Source organism: Chamaea fasciata, unplaced genomic scaffold (genome assembly GCF_029207755.1).
Source record: "Chamaea fasciata isolate MVZ Bird 193981 ecotype frontalis unplaced genomic scaffold, bChaFas1.0.hap1 SCAF_21, whole genome shotgun sequence".
In the NCBI taxonomy this organism is placed as follows: Eukaryota; Metazoa; Chordata; class Aves; order Passeriformes; family Sylviidae; genus Chamaea; species Chamaea fasciata.
In genome coordinates, this window is record NW_027094106.1 from 10,885,502 (window position 1) to 10,906,637 (window position 21,136).

General features: G+C 47.6%; 1 protein-coding gene across 1 annotated transcript; it reads left to right on the forward strand.

Moving 5' to 3' along the window:
* The first annotated feature begins 261 nt into the window (after positions 1-261).
* On the forward strand, positions 262-19,880 carry WSCD1 (WSC domain containing 1). Its single transcript, XM_066202056.1, has 9 exons — positions 262-396; positions 6,598-7,287; positions 9,989-10,103; positions 10,575-10,759; positions 13,330-13,451; positions 15,413-15,578; positions 16,077-16,241; positions 16,691-16,891; positions 17,912-19,880. Exons 2-9 carry the CDS (start codon positions 6,867-6,869, stop codon positions 18,262-18,264), a joined length of 1,728 nt encoding a protein of 575 aa, XP_066058153.1. The 5' UTR covers positions 262-396; positions 6,598-6,866; the 3' UTR covers positions 18,265-19,880.
* The last annotated feature ends 1,256 nt before the right edge of the window (positions 19,881-21,136 follow it).

Here is a 21,136-nt window from a genome sequence, read left to right on the forward strand (position 1 = left end):
GCCGCAGGGACCCCGGAGAGCCGCGGGGACCCCGGAGAGCCGCGGGGACCCCGGAGAGCCGCGGGGACCCCGGCAAACAGCAGGGACCCCGGCAAACAGCAGGGACCCCGGCGAGCCGCAGGGACCCCGGAGAGCCGCAGGGACCCCGGCAAACAGCAGGGACCCCGGAGAGCCGCGGGGACCCCGGCAAACAGCAGGGACCCCGGCGAGCCGCAGGGACCCCGGAGAGCCGCAGGGACCCCGGCAAACAGCAGGGACCCCGGCGAGCCGCAGGGACCCCGGAGAGCCGCAGGGACCCCGGCAAACAGCAGGGACCCCGGCGAGCCGCAGGGACCCCGGCAAACAGCAGGGACCCCGGCGAGCCGCAGGGACCACTCGAGGGACAGGGCGGCAGCGGTGAGCGGGGCGCGGAGTCGGGCTGGGCGAGTTCGGGGGCGGCGGGAGGGAGCGGGGCGCCGCAGACCCGGGCACGGCACCGAGGGTCCGCGCAGGATTACGGCTCCGCGCGCTGGAAGCGGGAGGCAGCGGAGGGATTAGTGGGGAAGGGCAGAGGGAGCAGGATTAATCAGCTTTTCCAACGTGCACTACGGCCTTTTGTAATATTTCACTGGATTGTACAGGACTTTGCCTGGCTACAACAGGGGTTCCTCAGCCTCCAAAGAAAGGTGAGGTTTTTCCTCTTTTTCTTATACCGTTCAGTATCTGCCTCTGCGAGCCGTGTGCCAGCTGGCCTGGGCACGAGCAATAACCGGTCAACTTTTTGCAGAGGCTGAGGTATCAGCATTCATTGCAGTCTCAATGACTGTTTTACTAAATTAATCCACAGCACCTAAGCAGAGGGGCTTAGCGGCATTATTTACGAAGACTGCAGGTTGCTCTCGAGATGCCCTTCCCCAGGCATCCACGGAACATTATACTTGAAAAGTCGGCAATGAATACTGCAAGTGTGTTTGTGTCACAGCCTAGCGAGGCAGGCTGGAAAGCTCCGCTTCTCCCATCAGTTTCTGGAGCATCACTGTGCTGAACAAATAGACTCTAACAATGTTTAGCAGGTGAATGTTGCAGGAATTGAGATACTGAAGGACCTTTTAAACCACCTATGATTCAGTTACAGAGCTGTGTGTTGTTTTCATTCTAGTAGATTTCCTTGCACACAGGGAAAGATCTCAACTGCAGCTCCTGTGGGCTAAAGGCAAACATAAATATGTGGTATATTTGTTATAACATTCTTGTGCGAAACTTCAGCCACAGACCACATAGGGGCTTTTGGAAACTGCAGATAGAGCATCACTTGCTGGGCTCTTGAACTCTCACTATATAAGAATGTACATCATGCGTGAATGTTTTGTTGTTAATAAAATACTTTTGAGATTCAGTAATAGTTTGCTGAAAGCTTTCAGTTTATCAGATAGTGGTGACAGCAGACTGGATGTTACCTCTGGAGCCCACATCCCTCTGTTTACAGAATGCACACACACGGATGTGGATGCACATGTACACCTGAAATGCGGGTATGCATATGTCTACTTGCATCTCTTCCATTCTGGCATGGAATCAGTCCTGCTGATTACCGCATTATGACTTGAGATAGGTAAAGATGTGGGATTAATGGAGAAATATCATGGTGTGATTTCTGCTCAAGCTGTCCCTGAGCACTTTCCAAGTCAGCACTCTCACAATAAGCCTTGCTGGACCATCTGCCTCTCGCAGGCTCTTCTGCATCCCCCACCTCAGGCTCACCAACAACATTATCATCTGGATTTACACCTATCATGCTAAAAAAATTGGTCTTAGAAAGTCGAACATCTGGTGAAAGAGCCACTGGGAGAGGATTTGCACAAGTTAGTGCCGACCTCTCCAGCCTCAGGCTGCAGCCCTGCTCTGTGACATTGCCTTTCCCTTCCAAAGCTGAATTATCTGTCACTGTAAAATGCCTCCTGTGTCGAATAAACAGAGTACAATATATATTTCTATATATATTTATTATACTTGACCAGTTTAGGGACTATAGAGTTTTTCTTTCTGCTAATTCCACAGAAAGATATTTCTTTCTTATTTATCCCAGTTCAGTGTTATTTAAAGGTTTTAACACAATCTCACCATCAAAGATAACTTTGCAATCTGATTACACCTTGTAGCAAGCTCTCGTGTAGCAAGCAATGGTAAACTTGCTGGAAAGCCCTCTCAAGTTGCAACACTTGTCACTGCAGCATGTGGAGAAATTTGGGTGCTTCTACCTAATTTCCTGCTTGTTGGCAGACCTAACAGGGAGACGTGTGGGGTCAGCACAGACACATCCTCTAGCAAGGAACACTTCATAAGTTGTAAGGAGTGCTTGAAGTTTCTCAGAATGATTTTAGCTATTAGAATAAAGGGAACTGCAAATACTTGACAAGGTCCCAACATGAAATTTGTGGCTTCTTAAGAGTTTTACTTCCTACGTTCATTCACACAGTATGATATTTGTTTTTGCTTTCTAAAATGCCCTGAGAAAATGGCAGTGTGTATCCAAGGAAAACACAAGACAGAGTCCTTCATCTGAGGCCTGACTGCATTTGTCCTCAAAGAAAGCTGACAAAAGAAAGAAGAGACGTGGAAGAGGGATGGATTTTTCTAAAAATAGTAATCATGAGTGCAATTCCCTTCAGTTTACAATAGGAAACATCATCTTGCTTCCTTGCCAGCAAGTCTGAATTTGCAAAATCCTGCTGGTCTTTAGACAAGGACCAACTCTTGATGACCTGCAGCTGTCAATGCAGCACTGACCTGAGCTTCTGCACTGCACACACATCAAGAGACACTCCTCACTTAAGCAACTCTTCACCTGAGAGTCTGGGGCTGTTTTTCAGTGTCTTCACCCTTTACCAGCATTCATGGCATCACTGAAAATATTCAGTCGTCCCTTAAAAATTCTGTAAATGCCCCTTCAGCTAGGAGAGTAGAATTGCCAAGAACTTTATCATGTTTCTTTTATTTCTCCCTACAAATACATTAATGCAGCTGCCTAGTGTGACATCCTCTGTCACACTTTGCGAGTTCATTTTGGGAGCAAGATACTGACTGTTTTTCCTTATAGCAACTTTTTTGGTGGCAAGAGATCCTTTCTCTGCTGAAGTTCCAGCACCCTGTAGAACTGTGCTTCCACTCACTATGCCCAAAGCTGATATTTTCCAGTGCTAATTACTGCCCTTTTCCCAGTGCAGTGTTATCCCTTTCATTGCCCTGTTCACCTAGAGGTCTTGTCTGCCATTTAAAAGTTCTCACTGCCCATCAATTATCCATCATTGTCCTTTCAATTATAATTTTATGATTTTACTAACAACTTCCAATTCATATAGTCCTAAGCCCCCTTTGGCTGTGAGAACTGATAACAGGAATAGTAGACTTGTTTTCTTCCATTTAGCTTAATTCATTTTAGGAGTTGAAACATACATGAAAAAGACAAATGCCACGTTTTCTATTACCAGATACTAGTTCTTTCCTCCTTAGTCTTTCCTTTTAAATGCCATCATCAGAAGTGATGCACTTCAACTCTTCCAGGCATACTTTGATGATATTGCAATATGCAGTTTATGGAAAAATCAAATGACAGTTTTTCTGTCAGCAGCACTTTGCTATTTCCCCACTAAAAAGCAACATTTAATTTTTGAGTTGCACATTTGCAGCAGTGATTGTGGGTGGAGAGTCTGCTTTTTTTTTGGTTGGGTTTTACTACAATGTACTGTCATGGCAACTGCTCTAAGGGTGAGTGCATCTGGAGGTAATTCGTACACATCATGTTGAATGCAGCAAAATTGCCTTGTACCATTTGAACTTTTTCAACCACTAGGCAAGGGCAAAGTTACCCCTTTGAGACTCCGAAGCAGCTTCTCCTTACTAAACCAGAAAATACATAAACAAATTTGGCAGAGCACTAGGAACGATACCAAACATTTCTTGATGTTTGGCTGGAGAGCCTGCCACACAGTTAAATTATGTCTGATACCTTGGGTGTTTTCTCCAGTTCTGCTGATGCACAGCAAGCTTTCTGTCCCGGTCATGTGCAGGCAGAACATCATGCCCTGCCCACGTGCTCTTTGGGCAGGCATTGCCCTGACTAGTGTCCCTTGGCTCCAGGAGGCATCGCCACGTGCTGCCCAGGCAAGTGACAGATCCTCTCATCCTGGCGATGATGTGGCCTCCAGTTGTTCTACTTTACACCACAAGCATGGAGAAACTCTATCAAAATCCACTGACCAAGCACACAAATGGTGTTAAAAGGGACTGAATCGGGCCAGTGATGCAGCTTCAAGCATAACATGCCTGACCCTTGCTACATGGTCTTAATGGCCCTTCTCCAGCCAAGCTGTGGGCACTGCTGGATGAGCCAGAAAGCTCCAGCTGCCCCACCATGCCCTCTCCAACACCAGCAACTGGGACTCATCCGAGAACTTGGACTTGACGTGTTCTCTCTCAGTGAATAAACCAGAAGAGCTGTGAAACGCTGAATTACAGCTGGGCAGAAACGACTGCAAATCTCATAGATTTATCTAGCCTTATCTTGCTGACGGGGAAAAAATGCTAAACTTTTTGAGATATGTGTGACTGCAGCCATTGCCATCTCACCACTGAGGGCTCCCAGCAGCTTCACGGGGCAGGGCTGCCTCGGGCAGCGTGGAGAGCCCGACACCAAGGGGTGGGCACCTGCCCCGGTGACCCGGCCTCACCTCCAGGCACTGCACAGAGCATGGGCACCCCCAGCCCGAGTCTCGGGTGGCTGATACCTGCACACTGCTTGCTTTCAGATCACACTGCCTCCACTGGGAACAGCTCAAGTTTACAGTAGCCCCGTGGCGGGAACAACTAGTGAATTAAATCCCACCTATGCTCATAGACAGTATTTCTTCAGATGAATTAGTGCAGTAACAACCTGCAGGATCTAATTATGGCTAATCTTCCATTCATTTGTATCGGTACTTCTGACCCTTTTACTGCAATTCTTGAGCACTCACAACATTGATCAGAGATTTTCAATAATTTAACTCCAAGGGTCAGCTCTTTAGATGGTGTAAATCAATGCATTTTCTTTGGCTTTGGAGCTGATCCGAAGGGCGATGTGTAACTTCTACTGTAGAGAGAGCAGTTGGAATTCACTGAAGATGCTACATCCTGGCAGTGCTTCGCACCTGCTCATGCTCACCAGCCCTTGGAGAAAGAGTAGCAATTCAGGACATTGAATACTTTTGGATATTACTCAGTCCTCTACAATTAAAATCAGCATTCACGTACCTAAAAAGAAATACCATTAACAAAAGTGCCTAAAAGAGGTCTTCAAATCACCTGAATTTTAAGATTAGAGACAGAGACTTCTGGCTTGTGGCAGCCTCATTTAGGAATTGAGGCTAAAAGGTCACACAAAAGGAATTCAGACTCAACTGACAAAAGATTTAACTGAACCTTAATTTATTTTTGTCCTAGAAGTTTTGGATCTTTGGTTTGGTTGCTATTTAGGACAGAAAGAATTTACACAACCAAATGAAAAAGGTAATGGGTGGAGAGTTAATTGGTAACATTTATTTAATAAAGCAGCACAAGTGAACATCCACAAAACTTTAAATCAACTAATAAAACAAGAAATAGTGAGCAGATGTTCGTTGCCAGGACTGCGGATTTCAGGAGTGTGCCCCAGCTGCAAGCTAAGCAAAAGCCATAATATTTTCTTTTCTGGAAAACACTGCATCTTTTCTCAACACTTGTCTAGCTCCACAGAGAATGGATAGACTGGGAAAACGGGAACTTATGGGGACATGCCAGCTTTTATTTGCCATGGGAGGTTAAAGGTTCCCTAGAGCACAAAGGAGCTTTTCTTGCCCAGACAATCCCATCGTGGTACACATCAGCACAACTGAAGCTGCAGAGCTCAGCAGCAGTCAAGAGAGATCTGCTGAACTTGAGCTGAAATTTTTTCAAACATTCACTAGTTTTTCTCCACACACATCCACACATCAATAGTTGGCAATACGAATCCACTAAAAAAACACAGCAGGATCTCAGGTTTATGTTAAAGCAACACACATAGAATCTCCAAATATCCTTTCAGCATAAAGCCCAACTTCTTTGTGCTGCACAGAGATTTATAATTATTATCTTATCTATTGTGAGTTGATGCAATTTCTTTTTTCCTCCCACACACCCACACTTCTGTTTCCTTCTGATCTGCATTTGTAGCCGAGCTACTGTTTAGCTGAAAGGAAGGAATTTGTTAATACCTCCCTAAAAAGATGCTTGTTCATCCAGTGACAAAGGATGGAAAGGTAGGCTATTGACGAAAGAAAATAAAGAACTTATTTTCCAAACATCCCAAGAGAAATAACCTCATCATTAAGGTATTTCTTGAGCATTACAAGTTGAAAGAAAGAAAAAAGTCCGAAGATCTGAAACTCGCTTGAGCTCAATGAGTCGATCTCATTGGACTATAGTTCTTAACGTGCATAATTATAAACAACAGATGGAGAAACGCTCAGATAAAGCCAAAAGGGGTGGGTGGGGGAAAGTCACCCTGATGGTGGATGTTTTCAATTTGGATGTGAACCAGCCTCACGCCTCTTGGTCTTTCAGGTTTCAGCATCATCGGCTGTTCGGCAGCTCGGCAGGGCACGATGAAGGCATCACCCCAGGAGCCCACGGAGCCCCTGGGCCACCCCGGCGCCTGAGGCGGGCAGCAGTGCCACACCAGGCTGGTCTCTGCTGCAGCCGGCTGGGAAGAAGCTTTTCATCAGGAGAAGGCACTGAAGTGATGGGCTGAACTTATGGAAGGAATGAGTGTCTGGCCAGGCAGAGATTCGGGGGCCGGTTGGGAAGCGTGAAGGGCCAGTTTCAGTAAGGGCATGGCCAAAGCTTTCTTCAGGCTACAGAAGTTTCTTCGTCGGACACAGTTTCTGCTCTTCTTCCTCACAGCAGCTTACCTGATGGCTGGCAGCCTCTTGCTACTGCAGCGGACCCGCTTGGTTATCCAGCAAGGCTCGCGTGGGACCCCCACTAACCAGGCCCTGCCGGTGCCGGAGGAGATGAGCAGGGTTGGGATCATAGAGCCCAGGACCCTGCAGAGCCCCGGCCCCAGGCTGCTGGTGCACATGGACGCGCTGCAGGAGCCGGCCCTGGACCAGCAGCACAGCCCGCACTGGCTCGTGTCCCGCAACTCGGAGCTCAGGCAGCTGAGGAGAAGGTGGTTTCACAGGTTCACCAGCGACCAGGAGCCCCTGCAGACAGCAGGATTTAAAGCAATGAAGCACGCTGCTGAACACAAAGGTAAGGGACGGACGGTTTTCTGGCACACACATGGACTGCGCTGCGCTGATCCCAAGCAGACGCAGGTGAGCATCACACGCCCCTGCAGGTCTGCCTTCCTCCTCACTCGTCACCACTTTCAAAACAGTTCTTAGGCATATGCATAGGCCAGAGTACAAAGGACCCATGCTGGGCGACTGCTGTGCCCTCACTGCAGCAGCAAAGCATCAGTTTGCAATCTTTGATGCTTTGCCTTTTAGAAGAACTAGTTGTTCTTGGAGATGTTTCACTGATAATAAAATAAGAATGGGATCTGGATGACTAGACACCACATTTTGGAACTGCTTTTTGTTTGAATAAATTTGCCCAAACAAAATCCCACAAAATGGGTAGCCACATTGTGCTGCTTACTGAAGGAATTGTCAGAAATGGGAATGAGCAGGCGATAGTGGTGGGAGATGAGTCATACAGTGTGAGTCAGGAAAACTGAACCACTGGAGTTACCTGAAGCTCCAAGCTGGAGCTGCCCCAAGGACGCTTCAGGACACCCTGTGGGTGGCAGGTTTTGGTGGCAGGGGAGCGACTGAGAGCTGCTCAACCAGGGTCTTGCTGAGGTTATAACTACTGGCACTGAGAGGGGCCAGAATGGCTATTTATTTGTACATCTCACCATATTGAACTGTAGGTTCAAATATGCATCATTTGAATATCTGATTGAACATGACGGGACATTATTAATAACAATATTGTTAATAAGCATTGGAATGCCTTTGAAGGTAATTAATTAAAACTTAACTACCTATGCAGAGCATGTTATCTTCTTCAATTCACTTCTAGTAAACTTAGAGGCTTGTTATTTCATTATGGATCCCTTTCAAAACCTAATGAATTCCTACGTGCTTATAATGCTTAATAAACTCTCAGTGATGCCCTGTGGTTCCTGCTTAGTAGAGCAGCATTGCCTGACCACGGAGGCTGGGCTCCCTGGAGCAGCTCTGCCCCTGCTTGCCTGGGGGCTGTTAGCCAGCCCTTCAAAGGCTTCCCCAGGCAGACCCTTAACCCAAGCCACAAACAATGGCATGGCCCCAGCCTGTTGTGAACCTCCCAGCTCACTTTGCCTCACTCTGCCACCACCCAGGAGCACGCAGCCTTTGGCAAGAAAATCCAAGTCCTTTTCTCCTCCAGGCTAGGCTACCTCACCTGCTGACACTGCAAGTGGCTCAGGGTAGGGATCACACTTGTCCTGACAGAGACTGCCTGGCAAATACTGTTAGTACAACAGTGAGATTTTCTATTCCAATTGCTCCCAGTGGATGGAATTTCCAGTTCCTCTGGCCTGGTTCTGCCATTGAACAGGATGCAGAGGTGACAGGGACTGTATCACCGACATGACATGCTACTCTGAGGCCGTGGAATATCCATGACTCATTCATGGGAGGATGTGAATGAGAAATTGGAGAGACACAGAGACGAGGGCAGGTGGTGGCTGGCCTGCCCAGGACCCCCACTCAGGCTCTTTGGCCCGACATCCTCAGTTTTCTGCCGCTACAGATTTGAGACGAAGTACCCAAACTAAAAGTCCCCAGTAAAATGTGGAGCATATTTGTTGCAGGTGCCTGACTCCCACCTTGTTAATGGTGTGCTGGGGGTGTGTATTCACAGCTAGTGAATTTTCTAATTACACATTGGCAAATTACCTTGTGCAGGTCTTTGAATCTACTGTTGTGTTTGTAATATTTAAATGTTTGATAAATTATTCCTGGCTCCAAAATGGAGCAACTCAAACTTCCTTTTTTCTTGTGGATTAGTTAAAATAATATTTTTAGTTTCATTTTTCACTGTATATTCTTTTCCTATCCGCAGCTTACATTATTTAATTTCCCTGTGTTATCATCTCAGTGTTGCTATTTCTAAAATCAAATTTCCTTTTTTCCTTCATATTTTGATGATAAAATATACTTATAGACACACAATTGCTGTATAATAGTGGGACTCCACATCAGCATTCCAATTGTATATTAAATAATGGGCTGGATTTTTACAGTATTTTGCTCATGACAACAAAAATTAGGCTGAGCACTGAATGCAGTCTAAGAGAAACATTTATCTTTCCTATGCTAAGAAAAGCAAGACATATTTGAAGAGATTCCTTTGCACCAGAGAGGAGATAGCTCAGTGCGATAGCTACATTGTGCTGCCTAGTTAAAAGCAAATTTATCTTTCCATTACAGCTTTAATGTAACCCTCTATATCCAAAGAAAATTGATTTTCTTAATATTTCTCTTGCACATCTCATTATCAACTAGAGATTTTAAAGAACACTTGGGAGAAATCCAACAGGATTTCTGGAAGTTTTTAGCATTTTGAAGGCTACATTCTCCTGTACTTTAGAGAAGTGGCGTGTTTTGTCACCCAGAGGAGGGAGCTGAGCAGACAGCAGCTGCATGCAGGAGCTGCAGCCCTGGGTGGGTCATAGACTCCGGGTATGCAACGGCAGGTCTGCTGAAAGGAACTTGGGGGAGGGAAATTCTCGTTTCCTTTTTGCCCGTTTCCATGGGCCAGTGGCCCTGACCCCTTACCAAGGTTCAGCAGCAACGGAGAGGTCTGCAGGGCGTGTGGGACCCCAGACCCTGCTCGCAGTGTGAGGCGCTGGACAAGCCTGGGATGGGCTTTTCCCTTCCGTCCATATGCACTGCCTAACCCTGGTCTTGCTTGCACACAGGCACCTACATGGGCTGCTTCACTCACGATTCGAGGGAGAGGACGCTGAAGGGAGCTGTCTTTTATGACTTAAGAAAAATGACAGTAGCTCACTGTCAGGAAGCTTGTGCTGAGAGGTGAGTGGTATTTTTTCATTGCAAGTTTTCTCTTTTCTGACAATAAGTGGGACTGAATTTGAAATGGGAAAAGCATTCCTATGTTAAACACACAGCATCTTTGAAAACAGTGATTATCTCATACCTTCAGGCACAACATGGCTCTCCTTCTCTGCTTGGAGCAGCCTGCTGCACTGCTGCCTATTCTCTGTGGCACCATGACTACTTGCATTACACTCTCTATTGTCCTGGACAAAAATTACAGTTCGGTTAAATGGTCTTTGTAAGATACCTATCTTTTGATAGATCTTGGTCTCTAGCCCATATCTAGTTGAGGGGCCGGCCCTGCTGAGGAGGTCACGCAGTCTCCAGGACGGACTCAGCTCCAGAGCAAGGCAGGGACACGGGCTGTATTGCAGGGACACGGGGACAGGTACGAGCCGGGGAGCAGACAGAGCCCTCTGTGGCAGCGGCTGGTGTTTCCCCGTGCAGGGCTTACAGCTACGCGGGGCTGGCGTACGGAGCGGAGTGCTACTGCGGGAACTCGCTGCCGGCTGCGGCCGCCAAGCCCGAGGAGTGCAACATGGAGTGCAAGGGCGAGAAGGGCTCCGAGTGCGGGGGCGTGAGCCGCCTCTCCGTCTACGGCGTGGAGCAGCTGCGGGCGCCGGCCAGGAGAAGTAAGTGGGCGCAGGGGAGGCCACCGGGGAGAGAAGTCACGGCCAGGCTGCGCACGGGGGCCGCCCCTGCTGCTTGTCTCGCTCCGTTTGCCACCAGAGCTTGAAGCAGCAGAGGACAAAGGTGCCTGAAAGGCACAGTGTCCCTTCGCTGCTGGTCTGATCCCTGGCTCCTCCCCAGAGCAGCAGCGCTGCTCACCACCCCGGAGCAGGGACGTGTGCCTGGCGCGCTGCCTCGGGGCTGCCACAGAGGCGGTTCCTGTCACCAGGGAGGAAACTCAACACAGGGCAGAGTGACTGCAACAGAACCACAATTGCAGCTGAAAAACAACTCCCTGTGGTACCTATTGAAGGGGTACAAACCCAAGCGTGTTTAAGAAATAGCCTTGGAAGAGGTGCCGTGTAACAGGAGGGCAGAAAATCACTGGTATCAGGGCCACTCTACACTCAGATGATTCTAAACAAAATGAGTAATCTCTGACTGCGAGGAGTAAGTGGAGACCAGAAAGAGCCACATCAATCCCTTTCCTGAGAGAAGTGGAGACCAGAGGTTTGCTTTTCCATGGAGCTCTGTTCCAACAGCAGCTGGGAATTTTGTTCCATCTTTAGATGGCAACACACTCTACCCATCATTCAGTTAGTTGCCATGGGGGCTCAATGGATAATCTTTTAGGCAAGCACAAAGCACGTAACAGATCTAAAGAGCTGATCGGTCTTTGCAATTGGCAAGCTCGCAAGACCTTATGGATGTTATTTGCTGAGAAGAAGCATCAAGACCTTAGGCTGAGCCAGTATTGATGGTACTTCATTTCTTCTTAAAGACAAGTCAAGGTTTGTACAATAATCCAACCAGCTACATATAAATTATATATCAAAGGTACATAGACCTAAATTGCCACTGTCAGGCTGACAAGCATCTTGGCAGGTTTCCCAGGACATGCATCACTGTTTAAACCTCCAGTATGAAATATATATACACATTCCTCAGGAAAAGACAGCATTTAATTTTTTTAAAGTATTAATGAATTACTCCTCAAATTAGTCTAGCCTGAAGCTAGAGTTGTAATTTTCTTGCCCTCAGTAATACCTGATAGGTATCTGTTTGAAGAATCCCCCTGACACAAGTCAGATGAGGGGCCAACAGAAGTATTAATCACAATGAACAAGTGTGTTTGAAAGTAACTCTGAGACTGTAAAGGCCCCCATAATTTACGCTGTGTACTGTAGAGCACAGACCTCGCCTAAGTCTTTTACACGGAGCAGATTCAGTGACATCTCCACTTAAACCTTCCCAGGCAAGGCTTTCTGTGTCCCCTCCCTGTCCCCGCCGTGGCCCCCCGGACACCCTGACTCGTGCCCCCCGTCACGGTGAGGAGGCCCAGAGCTCACAGCTGTGGCACAGAGTCCTGCGTGCCTCAGGGTGTCCTTCCCCCGAAAGAACGCGGGCAGGCCACGCAGACCCGGCCATCCCCAGTGAAATCCAGGGGTTCTCCATGCATCCTGCTCCCTCCCGATGATGGTGTAGGCAGGTCAAGCTTTCTTCCTGACCGCGGAAAAAACTCTAAACATGTTCGTAAACATTTTGTTTCAGTAATTAAATATCAGTGTGAGATTTAGTAGAAGACCTTTCAAAAATATTCTGAGAAGTCTGAACACTCCTTTTATTCTTTGGTGCCATGCTCAAAGGGACCTACGTGGACTCCTGTTCCTTTCAGCCTGGGTGGAGTTATTTTATTTTCACATCACCTGAGTCATCCCAGATATCCAGCCCTGCTTCTAGTAAATACTTTGTACAGTTACAAGAACAGAATTTAAGCAGCTTCTTCTTAGATTCCTCTAGGCTCTTGCTAGAGAGTCTGGGCTTTTCTGCCAAGAAATTCATGCAGAACCATTTTTTTTTTTCACTGCACCACGTCCCTCCTGTCATTCAACTCACTTCCCACATCAGTTCTGGCAATACCGTTCAAGGCAGCAACTGCAATAGTGCCAAGCTGTGTGGTGTTTCGACAGAAACAGGTGAAATCAGAGGCTGGTGCTGAAGACACAATGGAAGCTGATCTCCCTGAGCAGCTGACAAAAGCCCGGTTTAGAATCTGAAAGGCTGCAGCAAATTCCCTTGGCCTGGAAAGGCATAGGAGCAGAGGGGCAGCTGAAAAGGAAGGTGGGTCCCATGAGGGGGGTTTCAGGAGTAATTTACATTCCTTTCCTTTTCTGACGCAGAAGCTTTGTAGATTTTTATCAGGGCTTTTAACTCACTGAGGGAAAGCAGGTCCTCAGAGGAAACTGGGACCTGCAGACAAAGCAATGCCCTCCGCTGGTGGAATTTAACTCAAACTCGGTGCTGTAGCGCTGCTCCCCGTGGTTTGTACAAAGATAAAGGCATGTGCTCCTTTCAATACCACACGATTTGGAACACGTTTTTCTAGCGTATATTATAGTTTCTCTTATTTCTGCAGCCTTTGTAATATAATTTTTTTTTTTTTTGGCTTCTGAACCTAATATTATACTTTGTGAAAGAGGCAGGATACTATGGACATCGTTTTCTTAAAGAAACCTATTTCATATCCCCGCAGGGAGGAATGTTATCTATCGAGGATGTTTTAGAGCTCCAGAAAATTTAACAGACACCTTTCCAGCCTCTTTGATACAGCCCAATTTGACGGTGGAGATGTGCTCTGAATTTTGCTCCAAGAAAGTAAGAACAGTTCTAATTTCACATCCTTTCTTTTATTGTTATTTTAAATTCTAACCTACTGAGGGAAGGGCAGAGATTTGTGCCTTAGAGCTTTGAATTTGTAAATGAGTTTCTGAAAGACAAAACTCATCAGAGTAAATACCCAGTGATGCATCTGGTCCAACTGCTGGAGTGGGGATGTGGGAGGGAAAGTCATCCGAGTGGTGCCACTAGACATGATACAGAGGCAAGCTGCTCTAAGTGATGAGTATCGACCACGAGGAAATCAATACAGTTTCCGTGTCACATTCCAATCAAGCCCTGAGCCACATCTGACCCCGGGGGAGGCGGCTGCCGCTCATGGGGAGAGCTGCCAGAGGATGGATGTGGGCTGCCAGCATCCAAAACGTGGCTCTAGTGCCCTCCAAGGGAGCCAGCTCCACTCAGGGAGCCATGCACAGGGCACGGGCAGGGCACCCTCTGCTTTAGTGGCTGCTGGTTCCCTTCCTCCCCACTCTAATGGGGCTGGTTTTTTCTACACGGGCCTCACTGTATGGTCAGATTTTGCCAGCAGCCACGTTCAGCCTCATGCACTAAACTCAACGTTCAGTTACTTTTTGCAGCATCACAAAACTGATTAAAACTATTAGCTGGCTGATTACAGTGCTTTGACCAGGACCCATGGCCTCAGCACAATCTCCCCTCCCACGGAATAAGCAAATGGCCTCAAGTAGCACCAGGGGAGGTTTAGAGATTGGATATTATGACAATTTTGAGATTTCCCATGCGAAGTCCACTCCAGGTTTCTCTCCTTCCTCACTCATGTGCTGCCCAAGCCATGGGAAATTTGTGCAGGTGAGGGTCAGCCTGTCCACCCAGCCTGCCCAGGGGACAGGCACTGCACCACTGGCACCCTGCACTGACCACCTTCTGAAGATGCAGGAGTACAGAGGAGCAGCTATTTTGTTGCCTCATAGAACCTCCAGCCTTCCAAAAAACTTCATCACTTGCAGGGGCTGCTTGGCATGAGGCACAAGGAACATTTTTACTCTAGGTTGTTTGAGGGCAGGGAAACTTACTAATTTCTCAAACTGAGAAACACTGCTTCATTGTAAAGGAAAAATTTCTGTTTACAGGCAAACCCAGAACTGTTTTGCCCTTGGATCAAATCTGTAAATAGTTTCTGACAATGTCGTATCTCATTCGCTAAGTAAATGTTGGCTGTTGGGCACACACGGCACACGTGTTGCATTCGACTCCTTATCAGAGGATGAATGCATGGGAAAGAGCAAGAGATAAGCTGCTCAGCAGTCCTGTCACATGCTCCCAGACTCCAAAAGACTTTTAAAAGGCAAAAAGTGTTAGTATGGAATAGATGGACGGGAATGTTCTGCACTCAAATACTCCGTGAACTTCCTTCAGCCTTCTGCCCCCCCCCCACAGCCCCATGCCACCAAGAGAGCCCAGGCAACACAAACCTTTCTGTTAAACAGTAGAAAACCTGAATTTTAGGGCCAGTAAGCAACTGCTGATTTATTTGGCAAATACTTAGCACATTTCCCTCAAACTTGTTTTAATCCTTACCACCATTAGCCCAGCAGCTGGGGTTCACTGCCCCACCACGACACAGGCTTGCAGCCTATTACCCTTCTTGGGTAAGACTGGTACACCAAAACCTGAATTACTCTGCATCATATCCATTAAAAAACACTTCTTACAGACAAGAATTTTCCTTAGGAATTTCTTCCTTACAACCAACAGTAACTATAACTTCCTCATGATTGCACACCTCAGCAGGTTTCCTATCTAGAAACAAGGCAACACAAATATGAAGAAGTAACAGGAAAGAGGGACGAGCTTTAGAATGACTTTGATCCTGACAGTGACGTCATGAAGATTTATTTTCTTTGCATGGCAGCAGCATTCCCTGCAGGCTGTCGATGCCATGGCATTACACCCTGATCTGTTTTCCCTCTTTGCAGGAGTTCCCGCTGGCAGTGATCCGAGGGCAGGAATGTTACTGTGGATACCCCACCAGGCGCTTCCCGCTGCGCGAGGGCACGGACGGGCTGCGCTGCAGCGGGACCCACAACGCCAGCAGCGCTGCGGGGGGACAGGACTGCCTGGTCTATCAGACACCTGTGCAAGGTACAAGCTCCAGCCCCGCTGTGCCAGGGCCACCGCTGCTGGAAACAGCCCCTGTGCCCCTCCTGCAGCGGGTAAAAGTGATCTTGTTTGCAGCAGTCTGAGCCGCACTAGTGGGCGTCACCAAACGGGCAGGAATTGAGGAAAGAGTCTTTCTCTAAATTCCCCCCTTGCAATCATACTCATGAAGATGCATCTTTCCATTCTATCATTATGCAACACCTTTAAGACAACTTGCTGGCAAGTACAATAGTTTGTTGCAGCATTACCAAAAAAGCATTGCCTTGCACAAAACCGGCAGAAACCTCTTTGAGGATAATCTCTTTGGCCTCATACAGCTGAATTAATTTTAGGAAGTAGATGACTCACAACCAGACCAAATTGATATCCTATATTTCTAAGAGAGAAAAGGAGGAAGCAATAAACTCTGTAATCAAGAGCTGTCAGTGGAATTATTAAAAAGCCACGGTGCTAACAATGAAATATCTTCTCTACTCACAGACACCCGCTGCACGGACAGGAAATTCCTAACCACTAAATCCAAAGTGTTTGTCGCTTTGTCAAGCTTTCCTGGTGCTGGGAATACGTGGGCACGCCATCTGATAGAGCATGCCACAGGATACTACACAGGAAGTTATTACTTTGACGGAGCCCTCTACAACAAAGGTACTGGGGCCCAAGAGATGGGACAAAGGCAGCCCTTCCAAAGCTCCCACAGAGCTTTACCTATTGCTCTGCCACCCTTTTGCTTGGGCCAGCAATGGCCGTGGCTGTCAGCACGTTTGGTACAATTTAAACACGCCTGGACCGAGCAGCCTCCCGCAGCGCAGATGGCAGCAGGGACAGCTCCAGCAGCACACTGCTCTGACAGAGCAGCTGCCCTCACAGACAACAGCCAGCCTCTCCATTGCAGTGAGGGGCTAGGGATGCCTCCCCCAGCAGAGGGATAGCCTGGCTGCCAGCACGTGCCCAGCGTGCTGGCTGGGGCTCCAGCCATGGTTTAGCTGACTGGTACTGTCACACCAGCTTTACACCACTGTAGGGAATGATTTAGTGGGAACAGGCACAGACGTATAATCAGGCAAAAAAGCCAACAATCCTGTCTTGTAAAACAGGTTTTAAAGGAGAAAAAGACCACTGGAGAAGTAGAAGGACCATCTGTGTGAAGACACACGAAAGCGGCAAGACAGAGATTGAGATGTTTGACTCGGCGATCCTGTTGATAAGGAACCCGTACAAGTCACTGATGGCAGAGTTCAACAGGAAATACGCCGGGCACCTGGGCTATGCCACTGACCGCAACTGGAAGAGCAAAGGTGAGCGTTGCCCCAACACAGGCTGGCTTGAAACCCATCTCCTCAGTGTGCTGGGAAGGGGGGACACGCTAGAACCTGAGGGAGCACTGCTAACAAATTCAGTAGGACTTGAGTCCCGTGCAGCTGAGGTCAGTCCCAAAACCTCTGACACCTGCACGGTGGGAGTGGTTGTGGTCTCGCAGTACGTCCAGCCCCAGGGGGGAAGGGAGTGCAGCACCATTGCCACAGGCACACAGGAGCATCACTGCCAAAGCACTGTTGGGCATGGAAAACATGTCCATGTACAACGCTCCTGTGCACAGCCCATTTGCCAGGCCGAGGGGAAGAAAAATTGCCCCTGCAGCATGTAATAACCATGACAAATCTAATTTAAGATTTGGAGGATCCAATGTAGCATGACATTTCATGAAGGATATTTTACGGCACTGCACAGGTGCTACTGCACTACAGAAAAATAAGGATAATAATAAGGGACCAGAAATCCAGGGTCCCTCAAACACATGAAAAGACTTCAGAACCTGCCTGCCACACTTTGCGTGTTTGACTGGCAATTTCCCCACTGGATACACTGCTGCATTCAGACTCTGCAGCAGAAAAGCCATTTGGCTTTCATTTCTCCTTGTACATATTTTAGGCATTAGAGCTGTGGCTTGGCCGAGGGCTTGGGGGGGAAGTGTCCTGTGTCACAGCGCATTTCTTTCCCAAGCTGATGTATCACCTTTCATCAGTCACAACTCAAGACCTATTCATCAAAAACTGACAAAATAGGCCCCAGAAAAAAGAAAAAATCTGCCAGGAATAGCTTTCCCATACTGCAAACTGCAAATTGTTACATTTCAGCCACAAATGCCCTTTGTCCAGCCCAAAAGCTTTCACTCGGACTGTCTTGACTTCAGGAAATTAAATTATCAAAGAGAGCAAATAGAGATCAAAGTATCATTAATGTCTAAGGCAAAGGAAAATTGCTGACGTGCAGCGTGGCTAACAGTGTCTCGTTTTCCTGGTTTCCTGGTGATCCAGAGTGGCCGGATTTTGTGAACAGCTATGCCTCCTGGTGGGCCTCCCACGTCCTGGAGTGGCTGAAGTATGGGAAGCGCCTGCTCGTTGTCCATTATGAGGACCTGAAGCAGAGCCTCATCCCCAAGCTGAAGGAGATGGTGGAGTTTCTGAATGTGACAGTGACAGAGGACCGGCTGCTCTGTGTGGAGAACAACAGGGATGGGAATTTCAAGCGGTCTGGTGCGAAGCAAAAGAATTTTGAGCCATTCACCCAGGAGATGAAAGATCTTATCAACAGATACATCCTGACAGTGGATGAAGCCCTAAGGGGAAGAAACTTCTCAGGGCTGCCCAGGGAGTATGTGCCAAGATGATAGAATGGTATCACGCTGCTGTGGTTAAAAATGAAGGTGTTTTTGTCTTAAAAAACTAGAAAACAAGCAAACAAACAAACAAACAAAACCCACAAACAAACAAGAAGAAAAAAAGAAAAAAAAAAAAGACCAGATCTCTTTAGCAGTTGTGGAAAAGATACTTGTGGAGGCTGCTGAGCAGTGCAGCAGTCGGGAATGCCTGCTTTTTGTCATCCCCAGACAGCCCCAATCCTGGCTCCAGGGACATGGAGGAGACCCCAGAGGGGTGGCAGAGAAGGGAGTGCCACCTGTGCTATGTTTCTGCACCTCCATCTCTTCACTGGAGAGTCCCAGTGGGTCTGGGGGGACGCCAGGGCGAAATGTCACCGCAGACAGTGCTCTTGGTTCTAGAAACGGCCGCAGCGAGGCCGGACTGATGTCAGCTGGGAACACCTGGAGAATAGGGGCAAAGGGGTGAGCCCCAATCCTTCTGGCCCCAGCAGGGGTAGGATCACACCTCCTACCTCATCCCTGAATCCCTGGAGGAACTCCAAGGCAGTCCAACCTGGAAAACCATGCCTACTTAGAGCTACCCTCTGGAGCTCCCTCCAGCAGCCACGCAGGTTTGGTTTTGAACTCCTGCAGTCACCTGAGGCTTGTTTGACCCTGCAGTGGGGAGAGAACAGGGGCACACGGGGCTGGCAGCGCAGCTGGCCCCATGATCCTGGGCCACTGGGCAGCTTGGAGGTGGTTAAACCCTGTGGCCAAAGGGGCTGCCCTGCTGCCAGATGCTTCTGTTCACGTGAAATAAAGGATTTCTTAAAAAATTGAGTGAAAATACTCATTTTAATAAAACAAGTTTATACAAAGGGAGCTGACCTTCCTCTGCCTGTGTATCCTTGGTGTTTTAAAAACAATGCAGGACATGGAGTACCACCCGAGTCTCTCCCTGTTTACACCCCACACGTGGCTCATCTCTGTGCCACCTTCCTGGTATGGGGCTTGTTGTGGGGCTGTCACATCCCCAATGCTCAGTGTCTTCCCTGGCAGTAAGGGTCTCAAGGGTCACAAAGAGGTGAGAGACTGAGGTGGACTGAGTTGGTTCACAAGGAAAACAGAAATTCTTTTTGTTTATGCAAGGGGTACAGCTTAAAAAAACACCAATTCAGTTTGGGTGCTGTGAGCCCAAATAAAGACAAGTGGTAAGACCCTGTGGTGCCTGCACAGGATGACACCTGTGGATGGCAAGGTGGAATCCAGGTTCTCCATTGAACTGCAGCTAAAAAGTGGGTGAACCATACTAGAAGAGAGGCCATAATAGGAGAGAAAATGGTTTTTTCTTCCTGGAAACCAACTGCAAAATAAAACCTTTAAAGCAATCCTAAAAAAGCATGAATGTCATCACCAGCAGTTCTGTCTTTCTGCACTGCTTTATGAATTTTCCATTAAACCCATTTCTTTTAAAACCCATTACTCAGTGCTAAGACCAAGCTACTATACTACTGCAGCAATATTAACCTCCATTAAATAATTAAAGGATGGATTATCAGCATGAGACCTTACATGACACCTCTCTGGAACCTAATGTGTTTTCCAATGGCCTGCAACATAATGAGATGTTCAAATATAAAACGTTGAGTTACCGCTTTTGTCAGTTGTGACATTTATTCAATCAGAAAGATCCGACTTCCCAACTGCATTACTTACACTTTACTTTTGACCTTGGGTGGTTGAGAGCAATCTTTAAGGAAGCTATCCCTTTGAATCTCCTTTTTATATTAGCATTTAATTAGTCTAACAAACTTCCTGATGCACAATTATAATGGACTGTAAATCAGCTCTTCCCCTTTGAAGCAGGATATTGCATTTTTTAGCCTTCTGCATACTCAGACCAGCAAACACATCCATCTCTCAGCTCTTTATACACAGACCTCTTTATGTTCAGTTGCTGGTTCCCAGATCAGGAGCTTTTCCCACCACAGGACTCCACCTACCATCCACATCCTAGTCCTTCAGTCTGAGCACCCCTCAGGTTGCACCATCAATGCTGTTTCTGTTGCAAACAGAGCAATTCACAGGCGTGTTCAAGAAAATGCTACAAGCTTATCAGGAAGTGAATCATTTCTAGACACGGGGCATGACCACCACTAATGGCTGCACGGTTTTGACCAAGCCACCTGAAAGAGCACCGAAGAGGAGAACGGCTTCTCCTAATCACATGAATCAGTGTCAAAGGAGTCAATCTCACAAAGGAAGAGGAATAGGACTGAAACTCATTATTAAATGTTTTATGCAATAGTAAAGATGATATGAAAGGCCCAAAGGTTTTTAAATGAAATCAGCTCTAATTGAGGAAATGTGATCTCATCAGCCCAGCCTCTCCCCACCCTCTCACTGCAGAGTTGTGTCCTGCCCTGCTCTTGGAGCCTATTTGTCACACCCCTGCCTACAGGAGGGTGGTCTGCAGGTACCAGCTTGCCTCCTGCCCACCCTGGAGACACCAGGTGGGATTTTTCTGCAGTTCAAGGATCACCAAAGCCTTGGCTAGAGCTCCTTCAGGTGCTGCCCCAGTGAAGGGAACAGCATCCAGCTGCCCACATGGCTCTTGGCACTGTTGCCTTTCAGCGTGCCCAATGGAGAGCTCCAAGGTCTGTGGGCAGGAGAGGCTATGGAATCAAAGCTCTGAAAAGTACTGAAAACAAAATAAATTTCCTCCCATGAACCACAGTGGAGAGATCTTTCCTGGTCTGTTCTGCTCCAGTGGGGTGGGTAGGAAGCAAAACTGCATTATCTGGAGCAGTTTCTGCAGGCACACAGTGACTGGATTACGAGCACTTATCCCAAAGGCAAAACAGACAATCACAGTCTTTGGATTTTTAGATAAGTCAGAAGC